At 58.2% G+C, this 13,204-nt stretch overlaps 1 protein-coding gene across 1 annotated transcript in view; it reads left to right on the top strand.

The window, feature by feature from the left end:
- Nucleotides 1-13,204, top strand: part of RYR1 (ryanodine receptor 1) — a 110,169-nt gene that overhangs the window by 94,502 nt on the left and 2,463 nt on the right. Inside the window, exons 90-100 of the mRNA XM_058531057.1 lie at nt 2,206-3,012; nt 3,762-3,826; nt 4,381-4,537; nt 5,581-5,667; nt 6,679-6,930; nt 7,726-7,856; nt 10,040-10,082; nt 11,274-11,404; nt 11,506-11,566; nt 12,067-12,213; nt 12,446-12,580. Of these exons, the coding sequence (XP_058387040.1) occupies nt 2,206-3,012; nt 3,762-3,826; nt 4,381-4,537; nt 5,581-5,667; nt 6,679-6,930; nt 7,726-7,856; nt 10,040-10,082; nt 11,274-11,404; nt 11,506-11,566; nt 12,067-12,213; nt 12,446-12,580 (2,016 nt within the window). The remainder of the gene's footprint in view (nt 1-2,205; nt 3,013-3,761; nt 3,827-4,380; nt 4,538-5,580; nt 5,668-6,678; nt 6,931-7,725; nt 7,857-10,039; nt 10,083-11,273; nt 11,405-11,505; nt 11,567-12,066; nt 12,214-12,445; nt 12,581-13,204) is intronic.

The following is a 13,204-nucleotide window of genomic DNA, read 5'->3' on the forward strand; positions in this document are numbered from 1 at the left end:
CCGCACCCACACCCTCGAGCACTGGAATCCACATGGTTGTACACCTCTGCTCACCTTCCCAGCAACTCGTGGTGTGCCCTCTCTTGGCCCTGGCCTACCCGTGCCCAGTCTTTTGCACACTCACTTTGGGGGCCTCTGGGATGCTCTGGTATGCTGGCCCATACCTCACAGTCACTGCGTATGCCCCCAAATGCCCTCTGGGGTCCTGGCACGCAATGCCCATCCTACTTATTCTGGGCCCACATGTGGGTGCACACCTGTTGCACACTGCCCCTGAGGACGCAGCCCTGGCACATCGTATTCTTGTCCACCTCTCACTCATTCACCTCCCAGCTGCCCTCACGGAAGCCCTGGCACACCCCTGCTCACCCATGCACACTTGGCCCACCCTCTCAAACTCACACCAGAGGCCCCACGTGTCCCTGGGGGCCAGGTCGTCCCCCTGGCCTGATGTGCCCTGTCTCAGCCCCTCATGGACCCGGCCCACATGGCTGAATGCCCCTTACACATCCACTTGCCCCAGGAGTACACTCACGTGGCCCTGGCGTGCCCCCAGCCCACCTGACACACTTAGCTCGCATGTGGTTCCCATCCACCATTCTCTTGCACTCCCACATGGCCCCCACACACGCTCGGCCCCCAGCCCTGCCCCTGCGGCCCCGGCCGCCCTCCTGCTCACACTCACGCTGCGTGCCCAGCCTGCCCCCCCTTGCGTGCCCCTCGTGTTCACACTTCCTTTTTGTTCCTCAGATGCCCCAGGCACCTGCACACTCCTCCCACATGCTCTTGCACACTCCTTCCCATCTCACACTGTGGCCCCTGAGGCTTGCACTCCCATCACCTCTTCAACGACTGGGCCCCACGTGTCTCCTGCTCAGGGACACCTGGCTCACGTCCCACACTCAGCCCTGTCCTCACGGGCCAGGCCCTCTCACACTGACTCCCGCATCCACTTGCACGCTCATGCCTACCTCACATCCACTGACCCTGTGTATGATGGACCCCCCCCCCCGCATTAACAGTGCCCTCCATTTTGGCCCCAGGCCCTTGCCTGCCTGCCCCGTGGGCCGACGTCCACCGTGCACACTGAGCCCCACATGGGTGCACACTGCCCACACCCTCCCACGCCGCCACACCCTCCTCACGCCCGATTCCTCCCATAGCCCCTGCTGCCTTCTCGCAAGGCTCTTGCACATCAGCCCCCTCACATGCTCCACAGGACCCTCAAGACTTTGCACACTCACCTGTTTCCCTTGGGGCACCACCGCATACTCAGCCCGCCAATCTGGCATAAAAGTGGTTGCAGTCGTCCTCCTTGCCCCCAGGACGTCTGCCGCACCCTGCACGTGCCGGAAGCCCAGGCCCACCACAGGCCCTTCACACACTTGTGCTTGCTGTGGGAGCTCCACCCCCCCACCTCACGTGCTCCCCGCGTGCACACTCTTCTTCCCCTAGTGTTATTCCTCCAAACACGCCCTTCTGCCTGCTCACCCCTTCCCACTCGCACCCTCCCCTGCCGGTCAAGAGTCCATGTAAGCCGGCGTGGACTTGGAGCATGCACACAGCCATGTAATAATAGCGACCCCAGTAGGGCATTTATTAGGCTCCAGGCGCTATTCTAACCCCTCAGCACCTATTAACTCGTTTAATCCTCACACCAACCCTATAACATCAGTCTTAGTATTATCCCCCAATTTACAGAGGGGGAAACTCAGGCCCAGAGGGTTACGTCTAAATTACCCAGCTACTCAGTGGCAGAATCAGGATCCAAACCCAGGCAGGCTGGCTGGCAGGAGAACTTCTGCCCTCAGCCACTATGCTCTGTCTCTCAAAGGAGCTAGAAACATCCATTCTGGAGCCAGCTTGTTGGGATTTCGAATCCTACGTCTGCTACCTCTCATCTGCGCCACCCTGGGCATGGGACCTTCCGGGCCTCCATTTCCTCGTCTGTGAAATGGGCATAAGAGCCCCTCCCTCTAGGATTGTTGGCGGGGAGTAAATGAGACCATCTATGTAAAATGCTTGGTACAGGGCCTGGCCTGATGGAAGTTCTCGCAACAGCACCTGCAGCGAGCGCTGTCTAGGTTTGCCATTAACACTAAAAATAACAACCGCGCGTTGAGAGCAGCGGCTGCCGCGGTAAGCACGTGCAGCCGCCTTGGCTGCTGTCGCAAGTCGCCCTCGCGCCCCTCGGTCGCCCCGCAGGTGAAGGAGTCGAAGCGCCAGTTCATCTTCGACGTGGTGAACGAGGGCGGCGAGTCGGAGAAGATGGAGCTGTTCGTGAGCTTCTGCGAGGACACGATCTTCGAGATGCAGATCGCCGCGCAGATCTCGGAGCCCGACGGCGAGCCCGAGGGGGACGAGGACGAGGGCGCGGCCGAGGCGGGCGCGGAGGGCGCGGAGGAGGGCGCGGCGGGGCCCGAGGGCGCGGCGGGCTCGGCGGCGGCGGGCGTCACGGCCGGCCTGGCGGCGGCGGCGGCGCGCGCCCTGCGGGGCCTCAGCTACCGGAGCCTGCGGCGGCGCGTGCGGCGGCTGCGGCGGCTCACGGCGCGCGAGGCGGCCACGGCGGTGGCGGCGCTGCTCTGGGCGGCGATGGCGCGCGCGGGCGCGGCGGGCGCGGGGGCGGCGGCGGGCGCGCTGCGCCTGCTCTGGGGCTCGCTCTTCGGCGGCGGCCTGGTGGAGGGAGCCAAGAAGGTGACGGTGACGGAGCTCCTGGCCGGCATGCCCGACCCCACGAGCGACGAGGTGCACGGCGAGCAGCCGGCCGGGCCCGGGGGCGACGTGGACGGCGAGGGCGCGGGCGAGGGCGCAGGCGACGCCGCGGAGGGCGCGGGCGACGAGGAGGTGGCAGTGCACGAGGCCGGGCCGGGAGGCCCCGACGGGGCTGTGGCCGTGGCCGAGGGGGGCCCCTTCCGGCCCGAAGGGGCCGGCGGCCTCGGGGACATGGGTGACACAACGCCGGCGGAGCCACCCACGCCCGAGGGCTCCCCCATTCTCAAGAGGAAGCTGGGGGTGAGAGCGTAGGCGGGGGCTTGGGGGTTTTGGAGAGATTGGGGGTAGGTGGGGGGAAGAGAGGGGAAGAGAGACTCTGAGAGACAGGTGGGTGGAGATGCGCAGAGGAGAGAGAGAAAAGGCGGGGAGTCTGAGAAAGAGGCAAGCAGATAGGCTCCAGAGAGACGCACACAGAGACAGAGAAAGCAGAGAGACACTCAGAGAGAAATGGACTCAGCAATGGCGACCTAGAGAGAGGCTTTAAGTGAAAAAGGTCGTGTTTCTGGGAGAGACAGAGGAAAAGCAGATCTGGAGGCAGAGACCAAATTAGAGGGGAAAGGGGATGAAAATCTAAAAAGACCCCGGATAGCGTCAGGGACGCTGGAAAAGACCCTCAGAGAGACAGATGGTTGTGGGGAGTTGAGCAGCCCACAGGATGAGGGACGAGACCCCTAAAGCATCCTCATCCCTTGGCGGGATGAGTGCCATGGGAGTGCAGTTGTCAAGGTGATGGGAAGCCGAGGGAGAAGAGCTCCACTGGGAGACAGCCTGACCGTGCACAGTGCTTTGGGCCCAGTTCTCCACCTCTCTGAGCCTCAGTTTCCCCTCTCTAAAATGAGAAGCATAATCCCTCTTTCTTCTGGTGGGGGGAGAGTAGAACTTAGATTGCCCAGAGGAAATGACCGGAAGGGGACACAGAGAGGAGCAGGAGGGTCGGCACTGAGGAGCGCTGGGCGTGGGTCTCGCCCTGATGCTTGCTCTGCCGCCAGGTGGATGGAGAGGAAGAGGAACTGCCTGCAGAACCAGAGCCGGAGCCCGAGCCTGAGAAAGCTGAGTGAGTGGCCTTGGGGTCCAAGGGGCCCAGCCCTTATCACTGCCTCCCTCTTGGACTGGGAGCCTCCTGAGGTCAGGACCTGAGGCTATCCTGGTCACCATGTGTCCTCGGCATCATCCAACCCAGGCCCAGGCCCAGAGGAGGGGCTCCGTGACAGGCAGTAGAGAGATGAATGCTCCTGTCTTCCCCCAAGCCTTTGTATGGGCTGTTCCCTCCCCGGAACACTGTCCCCCAAGCTTCGTCTTCATCTTCATCTTCAACATCACCCCCAAGTTGAAGCGGTGTCTCCTCCGGGCTCCCACACCCCCTGAGCTTCCCCCCTCCTAGCCCTGGCACTCTGGGCTGCCAGTGCCTGGTAGCAGGTCTGTACCCCATTGGATGGAGCCCCATGGGGACAGGGCCTGAGATTGTCTCATCACTGTGTCCCCAACACCATCTAGACCTAGGCCAGGCGTGGGGTGGCCCCCAGTGCTTGGCTTTGAATGAATGAATGAATGAGTGAATGAATGCATTGCCCAGGCACCTCCTCACTCTGTCTGTGTCCTGCCCTGCAGTGCCGAGAATGGGGAGAAGGAAGAAGTCCCCGAGCCCCCACCAGAGCCCCCCAAGAAGACAGAAGCCCCTCCTCCACCCCCTCCAAAGAAGGAGGAAGCCAGGGGCGGGGGCCTGGAATTCTGGGGAGAGCTGGAGGTGCAGAGGGTGAAATTCTTGGTGAGGACCCAGCAAGGGCACGCTGAAACTTCCCCTCCCCGGGAGACCCCGCACTGCCGCCACCTCTCCTCCCCACCCTGTTCTTGAGCCCACCTGTGCCGGGCTCATCTTTGAGGGGAAGCCAGGCTGGGGAGAGAGCAGAGATGTCCCCAGACAGAGCCAGGCCCTGGGCACAGGGCAGCATTTTCAGGCGGTCCCCACTTGGCTCCTCTGCCCCTCCCTGCTCACGATCCCTATTCCTACCTCTGCACTTTTGCTCACCTGGGGCCACCTGCCCAGGCTTCCCCCATCCTAAATCCAGATGAGGCCATGGCTCTGTTCCTCCCACCGTGGCCTGTTTCTTGGCTCTCAGCCATTGAGTCGGAGCCCCGACACCGGCCCCAGCTCCTCCTGTGTGTGGGAGGGGGAGGACTCGGCTCCTCATCCAGGCCAGGAAGAGGGCGGAGCATTTGGGAAGGCAGGGCCCAGGGCTCCGCCTGTCCCGTCTCCTCTCCAGGCCCAGCCCGACAGGAGAGCTGAGGAAAATAGGTTGGACAGAAGGTGGTTCAGTGAGGGTTCATGGGAAGAATGGGGGACGGAGAGAAAGGCGGAGAGAAAAAGAAGGGGGAGATGGAAGGAGGCATCCTCTGCCCGGGGTAAGGCAGACAGGGTCACCTCCCAGGGGAAGCAACAGAGCAGAGCAGTCGGGAGTGTGGACTCTGGAGCTTCACTGCCTGGCTTCCAATCCCAGGTCTGCTACTTCTTGGCTATGTGATCTTGAGCAAGACACCCCACATCCCTGAGCCTCAGTTTCCTCCTCCATAAAGTGGGCATATCAGCAGGACCCACTTCATAGGGTTGTGGGGAGAATCAAACAGCTTCATGCAAATAAAGCTCCTAGCCCAGGTCTTGGTATACAGTAAGCCCTCGATAAATAGGAGGTTGCGGGACCGGATCTTGAGGATCCCGGTGCTTGGGTAGTGGGTGAATGACGGGATGAATTCTCCGGGGAGGAGGGTGGACCGTGAGCTCTCTTTCTCTGTCTGTTTCTCTCCGCATCTCAGAACTACCTCTCCAGGAACTTTTACACCCTGCGATTCCTTGCCCTCTTCCTGGCCTTTGCCATCAACTTCATCTTGCTGTTTTATAAGGTGCTCATCACGAGGGGCCAGGAGGATCAGGCACTTATCCTGGCCGTGAGGTGGGAGGCTCAGCCCCTGACGGGTTCCCAGGGCCCCTGCAGGTCACCAGGGACAAGGTGTTGGGCCCAGGGTTCCCAGGAGGGTTCAGGCTGGATGCCTGGATCTTGGGACCCCCATGGGGGTGAGTGTGGGTGTCTGGTCCATCTGGGAGATGCCTGAGCGCCGTGGGAGTTAGAGAGCATGGAGCTGGTTCTGGGTTCCATGCTCAGCCTTGTGCCCTAGGGTGCAGGCATTCACCTCTCCGTAACCCACTGGTTCAGTCAAGCTCCTTTGCTTTCACACAAGCTACAGAGAAATTTGTGGGGAGGAGGAAATGGGAAGCTCATAGAATGGAAGGAAAAGGCTAAGAACCAGACCTCCCGAAGGGCAAAGGGACCCCCGGGATCTTGCCAGGGATCTAGATAACAGGACAGAGAGGCAGTCGAGTAGAGTGGTCAGAGCGTGGCTTCTGTGGGATCGAATCCTTGCTCCACCACTCACTGGCTGGGTGATGGTGGGCAAAGAGCCTAACCTCTCTGTGCTTCAATTTCCTCCTCTGTAAAATGGAATAAGAATAGTATCTACCTCTTAGAGCTGTAGGAATTCAAAGAGGATTAATATGTAAAGCAATTAGAACAGTACCTGGCATATAGAAAGTGCTACATAAATGTTAGCTATGACTAATTTTAGTGTTAGTGTTAATACTAGCAGTCAATCTCTGTCGGGCTCCACTATCGTGATGAATCAACTCTGTTTTCAGTCCTGTCACCACTCAGTTCAGTAGTCAGATTCCCAAGGCAGAGTCTGATTTGCTAGCTAAGGTCTTGGGCCCGCCCCTTGATGCTGATTGACAGTCCCACTGAGACTGTTTCTGACAGGGGCCCCGTGCAACCTCAGCAATGGAGGCTGTTGATTTTGTTCATGGGTTCTGAGTGTGGCAGACCCAGGGTCCCCGCCCTGACTGACGTCTGCTCCCTTCAGGTCTCAGACTCTCCACCAGGGGAGGATGACATGGAGGGCTCAGCAGCTGGGGACCTGTCGGGCGCAGGGTCTGGTGGCGGCTCCGGCTGGAGCTCGGGGGCCGGTGAGGAGGCGGAGGGCGACGAGGATGAGAACATGGTATACTACTTCCTGGAGGAGAGCACGGGCTACATGGAGCCCGCCTTGCGTTGCCTGAGCCTGCTGCATACACTGGTGGCCTTCCTCTGCATCATTGGCTATAACTGTCTCAAGGTGGGCCATAACCACGGTTCTGGGGCAGGGGTTTGTGTGTGTGTGTGTGTTGGGGGGGTGCTGGGGCACTGGCTGAGAGGATCTGGAGGCTCACACAGCAGTTGGGACAGGGTTGGGGTAAGGACTGGGGTACAGGGTACAGGTTTGGGGGCTTCAGCAAGGATGACATTCAAACTGGGAGTGGTTGTGGGTCACAGCTCAGGAGCCAGGTCCTGTGACTATGTTTGTTAATTCCTGGATCAAGAGGCACAATTTGTCATTGGGATTATTCATTTCCGCATTCATATTCATCAGTTGGAGAATTAAGATCTGTGGGGGTCTGTGGGGTCTCAGACATAATGTGCTGCTCTCGGGGGGATGTGGATTCTGACATCAGCTATGCCTGAGGTGCATGATGCCCCATATGGCGTGTTATGAGAGCTTCAATTTGGGTCCCCTGAGGTAGCAAATCTTGGTACTTCACGATTGGATGAACAGAGATCTTTTGGCGTAGAACTTTTGCATATGCTGTTCCCTTTGCCTGGAATGCTTTGCCCCATGTCCCCCTCCTGTCACCTGCCTGTTTTATTCAACCTCCTCCCTTGGGAAGCCCCAGGCTGCATCAGGCACCACTTCTGGGCTCTCCCGTTGTTCTCCCATCCCAGCCCCGACGCCTCTGCTGGCGCTGCCCCGTCTCTACCCCATCACTGTGGTGTGGGGTCTCTCACAGGTTCCAGCAAGGTCTCCTGGCTCCTGCTGGAGCTGTGGTCTCCCGAGGTGCCTGACACGCACCCCTTTGCCCCCTGCTCAATCTAGGTGCCCCTCGTGATCTTTAAGCGGGAGAAGGAGCTGGCCCGAAAGCTGGAGTTTGACGGCCTCTACATCACGGAGCAGCCTGAGGACGATGACGTGAAGGGGCAGTGGGACCGCCTGGTGCTCAACACGCCGTAAGGGCCTGGGCCCCAGCGCAGGGTGGGTGGGGGGCCAGAGCTGCGCTTCCACTCCAGTCTGGGCTGGGCCTCAAAAAACAGGGTTCCAGGGGCCAGCCCGGTGGCGCAAGCGGTTAAGTGCGCATGCTCCGCTGCAGCGGCCCGGGGTTCGCTGGTTGGGATCCCGGGCGCGCACCGACTCACGGCTTGTCAGGCCATGCTGTGGCGGCGTCCCTTATAAAGTGGAGGAAGATGGGCACAGATGTTAGCCCAGGGCCAGTCTTCCTCAGCAGAAAAAGAGGGGGATTGGCAGATGTTGGCTCAGGGCTGATCGCCTCACAAAAAAAAAAAAAAAAGACGGGCTTCCAGTCACTGCCGGTCCTGACCCATTCTCCTGGTGCCTCAGTCTTCCTCTCCATGATACAGACAAATTTCTGGAGCATGGAAGCCCCTGTGGGGGTGCTGGTGGCATGCGGAGATTCCTGGGCCCCAGCCCTGGGACTCTGGTTCATCGAGTCTCGGGTGGCGCCCAGGAACCTGCATTTTATTATTTATCTATTTATTTATTTTTTTTTTGTGAGGAGGACCAGCCCTGAGCTAACATCCGTGCCAATCATCCTCTTTTTTTTTTTTTTTTGGCTGAGGAAGACTGGCCCTGGGCTGCCATCCATGCTCATCTTCCCCTACTTTATATGGGACACCGCCACAGCATGGCTCAAAAAGCAGTGCGTCAGTGCACGCCCGGGATCTGAACCTGCGAACCCCGGGCCGCCACAGCAGAGCGCATGCACTTAACCGCTCGCGCCACCGGGCCGGCCCCAGAACCTGCATTTTAAACCCCACCCCCAAGTGTGATTCTCGCCCAGGTGCCAGGAGTGGGAAATATGAAATGACTTGGTTTTTCAACTGAGCCCAGAGAGGTAGTGAGGGTGTGTGAGGGCCATGTGGGGGACTCCACACCCCCAAAGTGCTCTCCCACCCCACTCTGTTTTCCCCCAGATTGAGTCCCATTTCATGTATTTATACAGCAGGGCTGCATCGTGAGAGGGGACATCTCTAGAATAAGAACATCAGGTCGAGTTCGAATCCTGAGTTGGCCACACCCTAGCTGGGAATTCTTGGTCATGTCACTTAGCCTCGCTGTGCCTCAGTTTCCTCATCTGTAAAATGGGGATAAATAACAGCACTGACCTCACAAGGATCTTGTAATGATTAAATGAGTTAATGTAGTTTCTGGGGCACAGTGAGTCCCAGGTGAGGTTGGAAGTTATGGTACTCTGGGGTCCTGCCTAGTAGAGCTAGTGTGAGGAGGAAGGAAGAGAAGCAACACCAAGCATTTCTTACGTCTCGTTGTCATCATCAAAGGCACGTGTAACTTACACACGTTCGAGTACACGTGCTTAAACAAACGAGAGACAGAGACACACCTGTTTAAAACAGTGTCTGCCCAAGACCTTGACTTCTAAATGCCATTTCCCACGAAAAGGAGCCAGGCTGCTTGAAATGGCAGATATCAGGGCTGGGGTGGGAATTACAAGATAAGGCTGGATTCTCGTGTCAGCAAGCAAGATGTGCTCAGTGAAAAATGGCGAGGGGCCGGAAACACCCAGCCGCCAGGCAGCAGGGGCTCCCACTGGACCACTCAGGACAACTTACGCATCAGCAAGGAAGGGCAGTGCAGCGTACTGGAACACGTCAGATAGGTCTCAGTCCCTGGATTCGTGATAACCCTCCACTCCCACCTCCTCGCCCTCCCCAAAGCAAAAGTCATCGGCCACCTTTGCAGGGGGCTAGGGCATCAACTCGTCATTCAGAAAACTCGTAAATAAAGGGCCAGGATCATCCACAAAAATGAAATGAAACAGTGTGAGAAGGCGCATCGTTCGCCTTGGAGAGGGTCAGGCTGCCGGCTCCGACTCCTCCTTCACACGCAAGAGTCTCCCCCAGCTCCTGGCTGCACCTCTGTGCCTTTTTGCACATCTGGCTCTGAATGCAAGCCCCTGCCTCACCTGGGCTCCATCAAAGACGGCAGTGGGCGGACTTCACCTGGCATGGGGTCTTCAAGGCCTGACCCCAAGTCAGATGTGACCCCACTGTGAGGGGTCCCCTATAAGAAAAGCCTTGGAATTTCAAGCCACTCCGGCCTGGCTGGTGGCCCCTATTCCCTCTGCCCTAACATCTCGCGGTCTTTCCCTCGGCAGGTCCTTCCCCAGCAACTACTGGGACAAGTTTGTCAAGCGGAAGGTGAGAGGACGTGGCTGGGGAGGCGGGAGGGCCTCCCGCGCTGCATCCCTTGCTGCCACTGGGCCATCCCAGCCCCGTCAAGCACTTGCTTTGTGTGCAACCTTGGGCAGGGCACTTTGCATCTCTGAGGAGCACCTCAGTTTGCCTTTCTGGAAATGGGCACGATAACCACACCTCCCTCTCTCGAATGAGATGATACGTGGAACAAGCAGAGCAGAGTGCCTGGCGTGGAATAAGCACTCAGTAAACACTAGTGATGAGGGAGGGAGGGAGGCATATTATTTTAAGCCGGATTGCCTGCTTGTCTACACCAAGCCATGTCAACCTTTCAGAAGTGCCTCCGTTTCCCTCATATTCAAAGTGAGGTAATCAGAGGGCTGACCCCATGGGGGTGTTGTCAGGTTTATATGACCTACTATGTGAACAATATCTGGCATATAGGAAAACACTAGATAAGTGTTGGCTGTTACGATCATTCATTCACTCAACAGATGTTTATTGAGAACCTACTGTGTGCCAGGAACCGTGTTAGGGACCTGGAATCCAGCAGTAAACAATAGTGATTCTGACATTTGAGTTGGAAAGACAGAGGATGAACACGTTTATAACATCCGAGTGGCGATAAGGGCTACAGAAGAAAGAGAGCAGTGGAGAGGGGTGGGGAGTGTGTGTGTGTGCGTGCACCCCAGGAGAGGTTGCTCTTTTGTGTAGGGTGGTCAGGAAAGGTCACGCTAATTAATGAGGAGGGGAGGGAGTGAGCCAGATGGGGGAATCTGGGGGAAGAATGTCCTAGGCAGGGGGAATTGCCAGTGCAAAGGCCCTGGGGCAGGAACGTGCCTGGTGTATTGGAGGAACTTCGAGGAGGCCCATGTTTGGCTGAAGCAGAGTGAGGGAGGGGGTGATGGGAGGAGATAAGTTCACAGATGACGGGGGGGCCCAGTTATATAGGATTTCTTGTTAACTTACCTAATAATAATAAATTATCTCAATTAATTTGGCTAATGAATCAGCTACACCTTTGTCACTTTTGGAGCCTCTCCCTGAAGAGCTGAAGAAAGCTCTGGCCCTTTCCCCCAGAAACATGCACCCCAATTTCTCACACAAAGTTCAGCTGTCCCCAGAAGCCCCCTGTGGGCCGTGACCCTCCCCCACTCCGGCCATGTCTGCATGGCCCCACGCTCTCCTGCACAGGTCCTGGACAAGCACGGGGACATCTACGGGCGGGAGCGGATCGCCGAGCTGCTGGGCATGGATCTGGCCACGCTGGTGATCACGGCGCACAATGAGCGCAAGCCTGAGCCACCGCCGGGGCTGCTCACCTGGTGAGCCGGGACGGCCCTGCGCAGGCCTGGGGCGGGCAGGGCAGGTGGCCAGGGTCTGACCCCTGGGCATCTGGCTATCCCTCTTCCCCAACCCCGCACAGGCTCATGTCCATCGACGTCAAGTACCAGATCTGGAAGTTCGGGGTCATCTTCACAGACAATGTGAGGAGGGGCCCGTAGGCGGGGGAGGGACCGCAGGAGAAGGGCCCTAGGGGGGTTGGGGGCTCCACCCTGGTATTCCTGACTGGGGACTGACTCCTGAGCCCCTGTGCACCTCTATTCTAGGGTACCCTCTAACCTCCCCCAAGGTGCCTTATCCCCAGAGTGCTCTTGAATTCCCAGATGATGTCCTTCTGCAGAGGGTTCCCCGACTCCTCCCACAATGGCTGCTCACCCAGAGTGCTCACGATCCTCCAGATACTCTCTAGCCAGAACTGGCACCCTGACCCCCAGAGTACTCCCAACCCTCTCGAATGTTCCCAGACCCCCTCAGTGTCCTGTTTCCCAGAGTGCTCCTTGACCCTCTTGAGTGCTCCCTGACCCTCATGAGTGCTCCCCGACCCCCCGAGTGCTCCTTGACCCTCATGATTGCTCCCTGACCCCCAGAGTGCTCCCCATGAGTCCCATCTGCTCCCCTGACTCCTGACCCTGTGTGCCCACAGTCTTTCCTGTACCTGGGCTGGTACATGGTGATGTCCCTCCTGGGCCACTACAACAACTTCTTCTTCGCTGCCCACCTCCTGGACATCGCCATGGGGGTCAAGACGCTGCGCACCATCCTCTCCTCCGTCACCCACAATGGGAAACAGGTGTGAGCCTAGTGGTCTGGGCAGGGGTGGAGGGGTGAGGGCTGGGCAGCTGGGGTGAGGAGGGGTGAGGCTGGGCGGGCTGAGCCAGGGCGGGTGTGGGGAGTGAGACCCCGGCGGGGGGGGGGCAGGGGGGGAGGGCCACATGGGCTGAACGTGGATAAGGACCAGGATGGCCGGGCACGGGGGCGGGGCAAGGCGATGGCGGAGCTGACGGGCCCCTGCGCGCCCCCAGCTGGTGATGACCGTGGGCCTCCTGGCGGTGGTGGTCTACCTGTACACGGTGGTGGCCTTCAACTTCTTCCGCAAGTTCTACAACAAGAGCGAGGACGAGGATGAGCCTGACATGAAGTGTGACGACATGATGACGGTGAGCCCCTGTCCCAACGCTCCGGGGCCACTTACCAACCAGCCCTGACCCTTCATTTTCCCGGCCCTAAGGGGGGCTCATCATAGTACATGCCTCGCAGACTTACTGTGAGGGTTCAGAGAGCTGACACCTGCGAGGTACTTTGAGCGGGGCCAGACACGTCATCAGTGTTGAATAAACATTAGCCACGGTTGTAATATTCTTTGAGCCTTAAAGCTGTTATTATTTGCTCAGGCAAAGTGCCCTGCCACCTCTGAACCACGTGATTTGGGGCAGGCTACTTAACTTCCCCATGCTCTGGTGTCCTCCCTGTAAAATGGGTGTATAATAAACGGTGCCTACATCCTAGGGCTGCTTTTAGGACTCAGTGATGCTCCTTGACCGTTAAGACTTAAAAGTCTTAGAATAGTGCTTGGTGTGTATTAAGGATTCCGTAGATGTTAGCGCCTATCATCATTATAATTAAAAATTTCACCCAAAGAACTAGCGTGCCCTGCGTGTTTCTATTTTCTCTTCTATTCTAATAACGGTGGTCAGAACCCAAATTGAGTTTAACCTACTAGAGGCATGGGCCCCAGCTGAAAGAATCCTCTCAGGGCTCTCTCCCAGGTATCTTGTAAGCTG

The sequence above is a fragment of the Diceros bicornis genome, chromosome 34 (genome assembly GCF_020826845.1).
Source record: "Diceros bicornis minor isolate mBicDic1 chromosome 34, mDicBic1.mat.cur, whole genome shotgun sequence".
NCBI classification, from domain to species: Eukaryota; Metazoa; Chordata; class Mammalia; order Perissodactyla; family Rhinocerotidae; genus Diceros; species Diceros bicornis.